The sequence below is a fragment of the Crinia signifera genome, chromosome 2 (assembly GCF_055691185.1).
Source record: "Crinia signifera chromosome 2, ASM5569118v1, whole genome shotgun sequence".
In the NCBI taxonomy this organism is placed as follows: Eukaryota; Metazoa; Chordata; class Amphibia; order Anura; family Myobatrachidae; genus Crinia; species Crinia signifera.
The window spans coordinates 317,680,544-317,692,927 of NC_139218.1; the positions used below are offsets into that span (position 1 = coordinate 317,680,544).

The 12,384-nt window shown below is 49.0% G+C and overlaps 1 protein-coding gene across 2 annotated transcripts in view; it reads right to left on the reverse strand.

Moving 5' to 3' along the window:
• The window catches only part of FKBP11 (FKBP prolyl isomerase 11), a 52,471-nt gene that overhangs the window by 39,050 nt on the left and 1,037 nt on the right, over positions 1 to 12,384 (reverse strand). The window contains exons 1-2 of one of the 2 annotated variants that reach the window (XM_083169073.1): positions 11,188 to 11,230; positions 3 to 188 (exon numbers count right to left, since the gene is read on the reverse strand). Coding sequence is in view for 1 of the 2 variants with exons in the window: in XM_083169072.1 (XP_083025198.1) it covers positions 11,188 to 11,250 (63 nt within the window). In the remaining variant the exon portion in view is untranslated. Of the gene's footprint in view, positions 1 to 2; positions 189 to 11,187; positions 11,251 to 12,384 lie in introns of those variants that run through there. The other variant, XM_083169072.1, reaches the window with a different exon arrangement.

The window sequence follows — 12,384 nt, forward strand, 5'->3', positions numbered from 1 at the left end:
ACCTATGTGTTCCCTCCAACCTGGTATTGTCACTTCAAGCCAGTCATCGAAATTGAAGGCTGTCAAGAATTGTCCCGAGGTTTGTTGATGTCAATTTGCGGTGTGTCAATATTAGGTATTCTCATGAGGCCACTAGACACACAAGTTTCACAGTGGATAACAGCCACTCACACCGTCTAGTTTCTCAACTGGAAACATCAAACTAGATGTTAGTCTTCCACATTTAGAAGCTTATATGTACATCAAGTAATATAGTATGAGATTTATCAAAGCTTGGAGAGTGATAGTATCAACCAATCAGATTTTGTCATTTTACGGACTGTGTTGGAAAAATGACAGTAGCCGTTGGTTTGTACCTTAACTCTGTCTACTTTATCTCTCTCGAAGGCTTAATACGGTACTTATGTAGTATCTGGGCTGCCGATTTCTAAATCGGGTCGGATCGGGAGATCGCATCGCATCGCATGCGACCATGCGATTCGATGCGATGCGATGCGATGCGATGAACCGATTTTTCCATAGGAATCAATGTTAAAATGGACTGAGTCCATTTTAACATGGAATTCAATGGGAAAAATGGGTCCTTTTCATACCCCTACTATCCAAGTGGGCATGGAGTTGGATATAAACCTGTGGCGAGCGTAGCGAGCCACCGAGCCCGAAGCGTGGCGAGCGAAGCGAGCCCCGCGAGGGGACGAATACCGTCCCCTCGCGGGGCTCGCTTCGCTCGCCACGCTTCGGGCTCGGTGGCTCGCTACGCTCGCCACAGGTTTATATCCAACTCCATGCCCACTTGGATAGTAGGGGTATGAAAAGGACCCATTTTTCCATAGGAATCATTTTAACATTGATTCCTATGGAAAAATCGGGTCATCGCATCCGATATCGCATCCGATATCGGATGCGATGCGATGCGATATCGCATCGCATCGCATCTGATTGTATGCCTTAACTTAAGGCATACAATCAAAAAATCGGCAGCCCAGATACTACATAAGTACCCTTAATACAAAGACTTCTTAACTTGATCTCTCTCCAAGTGTTGATAGATTCCCCCATAGATAGATTCCCCCATAGATGTTATTTATAACGCAAAAACAAAGTGTACCTCGCTGCATCTGGGAGCTTTCTTGCCTCCTTATGTTAATGGAAGCCTCTCTAGCCTGATCATTATCTTTCTATCTTCATGTGGATGGCCAACTGATTTTCTGTCCTCACCCTAGTATTGTGACTAGCACCCACTTCATGCTGGGTTACAAAGATCCATGTAGAACCAGTGTTTCATCTCTGCATGCATGCTGCATACGTGCAAGGAAGAGGTCATAAATGTGCATGACACCACACAAGACATTCACCCATTTGCCACCCAGAAACGCCCCCCTTATTTAAAGAAACCAGCACAGGCTCTTGGTCTGGTCCTGGTTCCAAAAATATCGGGGACAAAAAAAAGAGTAGGGGTCACCGTATTATGCAGGGCTGGGCAACACCGGCCCTAATGTTGATCTCCACATCCCAGCATGCCTTGCATCAGTTTCAGCATGGCCACATAGCAAAACTAATGCAAAGCATCCTGGGATGTGTAGTTCATCAACATCTGGAGGGCTGGTGTTGCCCAGCCCTGGGTATGGAACCAGCACCGGTCTCCAACAGCCAGTAGGGTGATGCCAGGGCAGACCTTTTATATAAGCTCCCTCAGCCAAAACATAACCCCCTGGCTGGTCAGCACTGGGTGGGGTTTCTGGGGGACTGGTGAACTCCAATAAAGGGGTCCCCCCAGGCTTTCCCATCCAGGGCTGAAGCCCAAGGCTATCCCCGGCACCCCTGGGTGCAGGGTTAATAGTTTTGTGTAAAAATAGAAAAAGAAAAAGAAGATTGGGTTGTGCTGTAAAACTACAAGTACAAGTACATGAATGGACTTGGAGAACCACAAGTCCCAGCATGCGGAGCATTATTCCTACAGGTCCTGTAATAATTGCACACCTGGCACCCTCTATATTTAAGCCAGTAGAGACAGTTTTCGTGGCAAGTGGGGAACAAGTGACTTACTGTGGCAGGGTATGTCGTGTTTCGGCACCCTCCTGAATGTGGCGCCTTACTTAGCCATGTACCTGGAGTAATGGTGGGAGAATAAAATAGTGCTCCGATCGTAGGAAGGCACGGTGCCTGAAGCATTGCGAGCCATGCTAGGGGACGCAGTGCTAAGTTTCGGTGTCCATGGTGACACAAAATGTGCCAACAGGCAGTATTTCATGCCCCACCATCCACTAGAGCGTGGTGGGAGAATAAAGTAGTAGTCCCGAAGCATGGGGCGTTCAGCAATACGCGGTGCTACGTTTTAGTGTTTATGTTGACTTTGTTGACATTCCGGAATAAAAAATTCGACTTTTGCAATGTCGACCTTATCCATGTCGACCTAGTCGACCTAAAGTCAGGTCAACCTTAACTCATAATGCTGGTGACCTAATGATCCATACCCGTGGAGCTAACCACAGACTGAGATAATAGATAGAGTCCCAGGATGTAGGGCATTAAAGGGACCGCTGGGACCCTTTCAGAATCATATTAAAAAATATGTTTTCATAATGAGCAAAACCATGTGCACTGCAGGTGGGTAGATGTAACACGTGCAGAGAGAGTTAGATTTGTGTGAGTTATTTTGTTTATGTGCAGGGAAAATACTGGCTGCTTTATTCTAAAGCGGTGTACACACGGGGTCGATAGGGGCTGAAATCACTGGGAATATGGTCGCTGGCGACCATATTCCCAGTGATGGGAGTGTGCCCCGGCGATAAATCGGCTTGCTCCTGCGACCAGCTGATTACCTCTGCGGCTCCCCCGGCAGAGGTTCCTTCTCATCAGCGACCATCTCTAATCGCTGATGAAAAGTAGAAACTAAAGGTGTGTACACACGGAGGCGATATTGGCTGAAATCGCTGGAAATATGGTCGCTGAGCGACCATATTGCCAGTGATTTGGAGTGCTGCTGGCGATAAATCGCCAGCTGCGCGCTCCCGTGTGCACTCCCTAATGGTCGCTGGTCACAGGAGCTTCCCCCAGTGCTGAGCAGGAGGTCAGCGGAGTTCAGCGGCAGAAGGATTCCCTTCTGCTGCTGCTCCCTTCGCGTCCCTCCCTTCCTTCTCCGTGCTGCTGCTGCTCCCTCCTCCGTTCGGGTCTCCATCTCTCCCCCCCCCCTCGCCGCGTGATAGCAGCAACCAGATACTGCTGCTCCCCCCGCCCCGTGACAGTAGCAGTGTCTCCTTTTCATCGCTGATGAAAAGGAGACACTGAGCAATATGATTGCTGGCAATATATCGCTAGCAATCATATTGCACCGTGTGTACCCAGCATAAGCAATATATTGCTGAGCAATATATCTCCCCTGTGTGTACGCACCTTTACACTGCAATTAGGTTTCAGTTTCAACACACCCCACCCAAATGTAACTCCCTTTGCACCTGTTACATCTGCCCCACCTGCAGTGCACATGGCTTTTTTTTTTTTAAAGCACAACTGGGGACATCTATAACTGGCACTACTGCTGAGGACATTATATGTAACTGGAACTAAATATGTGCAAGATATGATTGCTTGCCATTTAAATTCAGTGCCTGAGATAGTACAGAAACTTTGTTTCATGTTTTGAAACCTTGTTTTATGCACAAATAAAATATATTTGTGTGTATTTCATGTGTTTGTAAAATACAAGATACATCATTCAAATATTAAAATATTCAAAAATACAGAATAATCTGTTATCCAAAATTCTTCTGGTCCTGAGCATTTTGGATAAGGGATACTCAACCTGTAGTAACTACATCTGAATTACACCACCTGTGATGTAGAGCTGAAAGCAAAACGGGTTCAATTTACTTTAAAAAAAAAAAAAAAAAAAAACAGTGCACTAAAAAGGTGTATATTTACACAACTAGGTGATTCATCGCGCCCTACGGGCGCTCTTCACACCGTCGTAAGGGGCTGCGCCCCCTTAATTTGTGAACGTTTGTATATGAGAAATATGGTTAGAATTGTATGAAAGATGCCCTGTATTGCAACTTAGGTGTCCGCGAATCGCGGGAGGGGGGGTCGCGGAGGGTGCCGCGAATTGCAGGAGGGGGGGTCGCGGGGGGTGCCGCGAATTGCAGGAGGGGGGGTTGTGGGGGGGTGGATGCTGCGAATCGCGGGAGGGGAGGGATTGCAGAGAATCGCGGGAGGGGGGTCGCGGGGTGGGTTGCCGCAAATCGCGGGAGGGGGGTAACGGGGGCGGGGGTTGCGGCGAATCATGGTAGGGGGGGTCGCGGGGGGTGTGCCGTGAATCACGGGAGGGGGGGGTCACGGGGTGGGGTGCCGAGAATCGCGGGGGTGTGTGTGTGTGCCGTGAATCGCGGGAGTGGGGGTTGCGTGGGGGGGGTTGCGGGGGGTGTGACGCGAATCGCCACAAGAAAAAAATCAACACAGAAAGGTCAACACATGTAAATGTTGACATAAGTGTGGCACTTCATTGGTGTCCATGTCGACACATGAGAATGAATATGAAAATATTAAAAAAATGACAAAAAAACTTCAAAAACTCATGTCAACCTTTTTCATTGTCGACCATAGCCATGTCAGTGTTTTCCATGTGCAATTTAATTCTGGAGCTGCCGCGAATCGCGGGGGGGGGGTGCCGCGAATTGCGGGAGGGGGGGTCGCGGGGGTGCCGCGAATCGCAGGAGGGGGGGTTACGGGGCGGGGGTTGCGGCGAATCATGGGAGGGGGGTCGCGGGGGTGTGCCGTGAATCACGGGAGGGGGGGTCACGGGGTGGGGTGCCGAGAATCGCGGGGGAGGTGTGTGTGTGTGTGCCGTGAATCGCGGGAGTGGGGGTTGTGGGGGGTGGGGGGGGGGGTTGCGGGGGGGTGTGACACGAATCGCCACAAGAAAAAATCAACACAGAAAGGTCAACACATGTAAATGTTGACATAAGTGTGGCACTTCATTGGTGTCCATGTCGACACATGAGAATGAATATGAAAATATTCAAAAAATGAAAAAAAAAAAATTCAAAAACTCATGTCAACCTTTTTCATTGTCGACCATAGCCATGTCAGTGTTTTCCATGTGCCATTTAATCCTGGGGCTGCCGCGAATCGCGGGGGGTGCCGCGATTTGCGGGAGGGGGGGGGTTGCGGGGGGTGGGTGCCGCGAATCGCAGGAGAGCGGGGTTCATGGGGGTTCCGGTGGGGGGTTGCCGCGAATTGCGGGAGGGGGGGGTCGCGGGGGGGTGCCGGGGTGCCGCGAATCGCCGGAGGGGGGGTTGCGGGGGGTGTGACGCGAATCGCCACAAGAAAAAAATCAACACAGAAAGGTCAACACATGTAAATGTTGACATAAGTGTGGCACTTCATTGGTGTCCATGTCGACACATGAGAATGAATATGAAAATATTAAAAAAATGACAAAAAAACTTCAAAAACTCATGTCAACCTTTTTCATTGTCGACCATAGCCATGTCAGTGTTTTCCATGTGCAATTTAATTCTGGAGCTGCCGCGAATCACGGGGGGGGTGCCGCGAATTGTGGGAGGGGGGGTCGCGGGGGTGGGTGCCGCGAATCGCGGGAGGGCGGGGTTCACAGGGGTTCCGGTGGGGGGTTGCCGCGAATTGCGGGAGGTTGGGGGTCACGGGGGGTGCCGCGAATCGCGGGAGGGGGGGTTGCGGGGGGGTGTGACACGAATCGCCACAAGAAAAAATCAACACAGAAAGGTCAACACATGTAAATGTTGACATAAGTGTGCCACTTCATTGGTGTCCATGTCGACACATGACAATGAATATGAAAAAATTAAAAAAATTAAAAATAAATCTTCAAAAACTCATGTCAACCTTTTTCATTGTCGACCATAGCCATGTCAGTGTTTTGCATGTGCCATTTAATCCTGGGGCTGCTGCGAATTTAGGGGGGGGGGGGTGCCGCGAATCGCGGGAGGGGGGTCGCAGGGGGGGTGCCGCCAATCGTGCAAGGGGGGGTCGCGGGGGGGTTCTTTTTGCCGCAAATCGCGGGAGGGAGGTCGCGGTGGGGGTGTTTTTTTGCGAATCGGGGGGGGGGGGTCACGGGGGAGGGTTTGCCGCGATTCGCGGGAGGGGGGGGGGTCGCGGGGTGGTGGTTATGCCGCGAATTGCGGGAGGGGTCGTGGGGGGGTTCTTTTTGCAGCGAATCGCGGGAGGGGGGTCGCGGGTGTGTTTTTGCTGCGAATCGCGGTAGGGGGGGGAGCGGGTGTTTTTGCCGCGAATCGCGGGAGGGGGGGGGCGGGGGTGAGGTTTTGCCGCAAATCGCGGGAGGGGGGCGCTCACCTGGTGGCTGTGGAGTAGCAGTGCTGGGCAACATGGGAAGGCAGTGGGTGTCTGGCACTGTCTGTGGGCTCACTGGGCTGGTTCTCTGTCACATACCTCCCAACATGACCCTCTCCAGGAGGGACACAATGCTCTGTTTCTAGACTTCCCCTTTATGTATGATTGCCATCACCTGTTTTAAACAGGTTAATTTCTCAGAAAGGTGTTCAGCACAGATGAAGGCAATCACACTCTGGCCCTTATTCTGGTTGGTGCGGTCAGAGCCGCACACGGGGCTCCGACCGCACAAACCAAGGGCCGCCCACCGGACGGATCGCCACGGCCGTCCATACACGGACGGCTGGCGATCCGCTCAAAAATGGTGGAGGCTACGCCTCCACCATGGTGGGAGCTGCCCCCTGCCTTCGATGGTCGACGACCATCGAAGGCAGGCCCGCACGCCGCGGCAGCTCCCGCAAGCTCAGACCACACGGACAATCGTCCGTGTGGGAGCTTGTAAGGGGGCTGAAAGCTGACATCCGGCGACGTCAGCTTTCCGCCCCCATGTCATGGTAATGAGGGCGTCATGCCCTCATTACCATGCATACGCCCCGCGTTTGCATGGGAACGCCCATGAAACGCGGGGCGTACACATAGGGAAATGAGGGGCTGAAGCCCCTCACGCCCCTATACGCCCCCTTTGCGGCGGACGAAATCCGTCTGCGGCGAAGGGGGCTGCACATGCGCAGAATGACCTCTGCGCATGTGCAGACAAAAAACATCGGCGGTACGGCCGCACGCGGGCCGTACCGTGCCGATCAAAATAAGGGCCATTAAGAGGAAAGTCCAGGAACAGAGCGTTATAGACACAGACACCCACTTTGAGTGACAGATGTAGCCAAATATATAGGAGATGGGCATAATTCAGCATGGATTGCTAACTAGAGAAAAAGCAGTTGCCTGCGATCAGTCGTCACCCGGAAAGAAAAAAGAAATGCTAATTGCAAAAACCGAAACATTGTCGGCTTCCACTAATTTGCTAAAGAACCAGGCTGGAAGTAGTCATTAGAGACTCACCTGGAAAAAAAAAAACACCCAGAAAATGCCATGTTTCAGCAATTCAACACTGGCTTCCTGTCACTCAAGGGCACAGCGCTGACACAATAGATGCTGCGGCTGTACCTACTACTGGAAGCCGCGGTGGAGGGGTGGATCTCTTCAGATTCCATTCAGATGGCATGGAATCTGCAAAAATGCTCACCGCCTTCTAGGAGATCCTACTAGACCTCTAGCGAATGTCAGGGGAAGGCAGCGCGGCCAGCCCTACTTGGAATTGCAGATATCTGGGAATACTGGTATGCTCTGAGCAGTAACTCACTGGCAACGAGCATGTAACCCCTGGCAATGAGCATTTGTAACCCTTAGCAATGAGCATGGGTAACCCCTGGCAATGAGCCCAAAGCTACAGGCAACGGGCAAATAACCCCTTGCAATGAGCATGTAGTAAGAAAAACTATAATTACAGTAATGTATATGTGTGACAGCTACTTCCGTATTAGGCTAGGGCGCTGTTCCACTTAACCAGTGCCTGTGTGCAGTTGTTCAATAATGGACCAGATTGTATATTTTCTAAATAGCGATCCATGCAGAATTCAGCCCAAAGTGCAGAGTGGTAAACACATGTGAACTAGATGCATCCGGATCTACCTAGACCATACACAGTATGCACCTAGTTTACAATAAGATACAGTATCTTCACTGTGGAAGGGGGATTGGGGGACCACTCGACCATGTGAATACTAAATAGATGCCTATGCGGATGAACACCCTCTAAACAGTGTGGTAAGTGAGCCTACGGGCACCGTACTTGCAAAACACCCAGTGTGCCGAAAATGGGGACACATCTGTCTCAAGAAGCCCTTTTCTGGTGTGCACAATAAAGACAAGAGGTATCCATTCATTAGGTCGACTGTCAAATAAAATCCACCACTATTGGTCGACAGGCAGAAGGTTGACATGGTCAAAAGGTCGACATGAAAAACATTGCCATGGAAATTGGTCGACATAAGTTTTTCATGTGTTTTTTTTTAAACCAATTTGTTCATACTTTACCATCCCAGTGGGCATAGAGTGAGTATATAATAGTGTGCTCGAGCACAGCGAAACATGGTGAGCGTAGCGAGTCGTGCGAGGGGACGCGTTCCACTGATACGGTGTCCATGTGGATCTATGTCGACAGACACCCCCCAAAATACCAGCAAAAACTCATGTTTGCATGTCAACCTTTTCCATTTCAAAATTTTGCTTGTGACCTTTTGATTATGTCGACCTAATGCATGTCCATCTTTTTCATGTGTCGACCTTCTGTCTGTTGATTAAAAGTGGTCGACATTTTGACTGTTGTGCTGCCCATACATGGAGCAATAAATTTGCATCGCATGTAGTTCCAAATGCATGCGATGGGCTTAAGCACCGTGTGTTTTGAACTAGAACCCTGATTCCGGTTGGCTTGGTAAGCTGAGATCTTCCTGGGCGCCCGCACAGCCTACGTCCTGCTTGGCTCCCGGAAGCACCGCCCACCCACCATGCTCCAGGTCGCACATGTAAGAAAATATGCAGGGCGGCAGGGGCATATTTTTATTTTATTATTCGGGAAGCGAATACCAGGAAATTCCTGGGATTGGGCATTTTTCAATCCCGATTCCCGGGATTTTATAAATGCCCTGGGATTGGCATCCCTAGTTGTGAATGATGGTGAGAGTGCACATATACACTATGCAATGTGGGCGATTTATCGCTACGATTCTCCTCATAATGACAAATTGGTAAAGAAAAAAAAAGTAGTTTAGTGTGTACCCAAATTTAGAGATTTTTATTTATTTATTTGTGTTATTAAAGCCCAAACAAAGGTTTCTTGTGCTTGTGAACTGGTTATATGTAACTAGTAAGCCCGCTCAAAGCAAATGCTTCGAAAGCCTGTCTGCTACCTTGTAATTGCATGTGTTTGTGCATGTGTGAGAAAGATGTAGTTTCCTGCGAACAGATGGCAGTGTTTCTGAGACACACAATCAAACACTAGACACTGGAAACTAGGACGAACTTACACCACTGAATGGCATGTTTTTTTTTTATGAAACCCATTTTACATCTGTATTTTGCATGTAGTCGAGTTCAAGCTCAGTAAAATCACATATTAGTTTAGGTTTTACCTTGAATACTTACTAGAGGACTTTTGACAGAGAACATTGCACAGAGGACCCAAAGCTGAGACTATAAGGTGGAATCACTTTTCGGTACTTGTTTCCTAGCACGGCGCCCACGATATTAAGTTGTATGACATCTCATCGCATGCGGGCATATGGCATGCGATTTTAAATTGTAGAGGCCCCTATATGATTTTTAATTGTAAAAGCACCCTAATGGGTCCTAACAATGTTAAATGCACCTCCACTATCAACGGCAACCCGAAGCGTGGTGAGCGCAGCGAGCCCGCAAGGGGCGGCGGTACGCGTCCTCCAACCTTTTCATACCCCCACTGTCCACGTCGGCGTGGAGATGATATTATATAGTGTGGCGAGCGCAGCGAGCCACCGTTCCCAAAGCGTGGCAAGCGCAGCGAGCCCCGCGAGGGGACGTGGAATACATGTAAAGTAATACGCGGCCGCTCGCCACACTATATAAAATCAACTCTACGCCGACGTGGATAGTGGGGGTATGAAAAGGTCAGAGGACGCGTACCGCCGCCCCTCGCCACGCTTCGGGTTGGCGTTGATAGTGGGGGTGGCGTTGGGGGTGCTTTTAACATAGTAAGCACCCATTACGGTGCTTATACCATTAATTATCTTATAGGGGGCACATTTAACATTGAAAACACCCATTAGGGTGCTTATACAATTTTAATTTGTATACCATTGTATATGGCATACAATGGCATACAATGCGATGGTATACAATTTAAAATTGTATAACATTGGCTACCATCGCATCGCATACCATCGCATGCCTTATGCTCTGTGATGCGATGGGCGCCGTGCTAGGAAACAAGTACCCACTTTTCTAAAGGAATACATTTTTGAATAGTTTACAGTCATTAACCCTTTCAGTGCCAACAGCTCTGAGAGCAATATGCAAAATATCCACTTTTGTTACATAATTTCAAATTAAAAATGTGTAAAAAAAGATGATATTTCCAATATAAGGTAAACATTACAGGTCATTATGATGAATAAAATAGTTTGCTTGTCAATTTTCACACCTATTTTGACAAATTCACTCGGCACTCAAAGGATTAATATGGGCAGAACACATATATGTGACATATGCTAAAAGCAAAGACATTTGAGGTATAATGCAAATCATCTGCTCCGACTACATTTCTGATGGTAGACCCAAAGGTATTTACATTTTGTAACGCCATGACATTGGCATTTTTATTCCCTCATGTCACATATACTGTAGAAGCAAGGAAAACAAACCTGCACCCAAACGTTTTTTTTCCCTTTTATGTTTAATTAAACAATGGTTTCTTTTGGTTTTATTAAACAATGTATTGTACATGAACTAAGAAATGACATTAAAAAAGTACCAGATTTATAGAACGTCCCTGGTCACTGCAGAATTCTCACGTGTGACTTGTGCACTGAGCTGTACAATGACAGGAGGGAATGCTTCTGTATTATGGTACTGCTGTATGGTAGCAATGGGGATCTCCTGTGCAGAAGGGTTAACCAGAAGACCCAGCAGCAGCAGCAGACAGGTCTCCACCCCCCCACCCCACTGTCCCGCCTCCTCCCCCGGCTGGAGTGCTGACGTGTTATTGTTGTTACAGATGTTGTACCATAGGCCCAGATGTGGCCTCGAGGAAAGTGACCCAAAACTCACCGTGTAGTGAAGTTGGATAGAATCACCCCACGCCACTGTGTCCGCGCACGACTCCGGCTTCTCCTGTGTGAGAGAAACATGAGGGGGAGTGACCCGGTGCAGAGTGTGAGGTGCAGTCATAGTACACGGGTTTAGGATGGCTACAAGACCAGAGGAGTGTTTCTGGGCTCACACATATAAGAATAGACGTGCAGTTATTGCCAGGCTGAAAGGGATCACAATGACAACACTGGTGGGAGTTACCGTGACAAATACACGCTAGCAATGGGGGGTGAGACAAGCACAGCAGCAGGGAAGACATACAGATGATGACAGGGAATACACACTGACAGCAGCCCAGCAGGGGATGCATGCACCAACAGCACAGGTGGAGAGAGCTGCACACAGCCTGCCTGGAGGAGTCTCAGTAACAGGGCATGCAATATACATGAGAGCTGCAGTCAGCCTGGAATCAAGGTTAATTAAGCAACAGATGAAACATAATAGATAGATCCTTTACTGAGCTATGTGAATGCAGGTGTGTAATGGACAGCAGGTGACAGAGGACGTGAGACTGGTATGTAGTGCATATACAGTAAGTGGAAGCGACAGGAGATGCAGATAAGGAGACATTAGTAATGGGAAAGGTGTATTAGTGATGGAAGCTAAAGCTGACAGGTATCAGAAAGGGGATGCTTCCAGCTGTTTCCTGTGTCCAATGTGACATGCAGTAACTACACAGAAGGCATGCTAGTACAGTAGCAGTAGTAATAAATGTGATGGCAACTTAGTGGTGACAGCTATGGGTAGGCGGTAATCCCATTGTACTGTTACCTGGGTGCTAGATGATGCAGTAGGTACATATGGACAGTTACCTGTGTACTAGATGCAGTAGGTACAATGGTACTGTGATCCAAGCGGATGCCAGTGTGCTGTTACCTGTATGCTATATGCACTGCAGTAGGTACAAAGGGGGACTGCTCCCAGCTGTTAACAGGCTGCTGTTACCTGTGTGCTAGATGCAGTAGGTACAGGGGGAATGTTACCTGTGTGCTAGATGCAGTAGGTACAGGGGGAATGTTACCTGTGTGCTAGATGCAGTAGGTTCACAGTTACCGTGATCCAAGCTGTTGCCAGTGTGCTGTTACCTGTATGCTATATGCAGTAGGTACAGAGGGGGACTGCTCCCAGCTGTTGACAGGCTGCTGTTACCTGTGT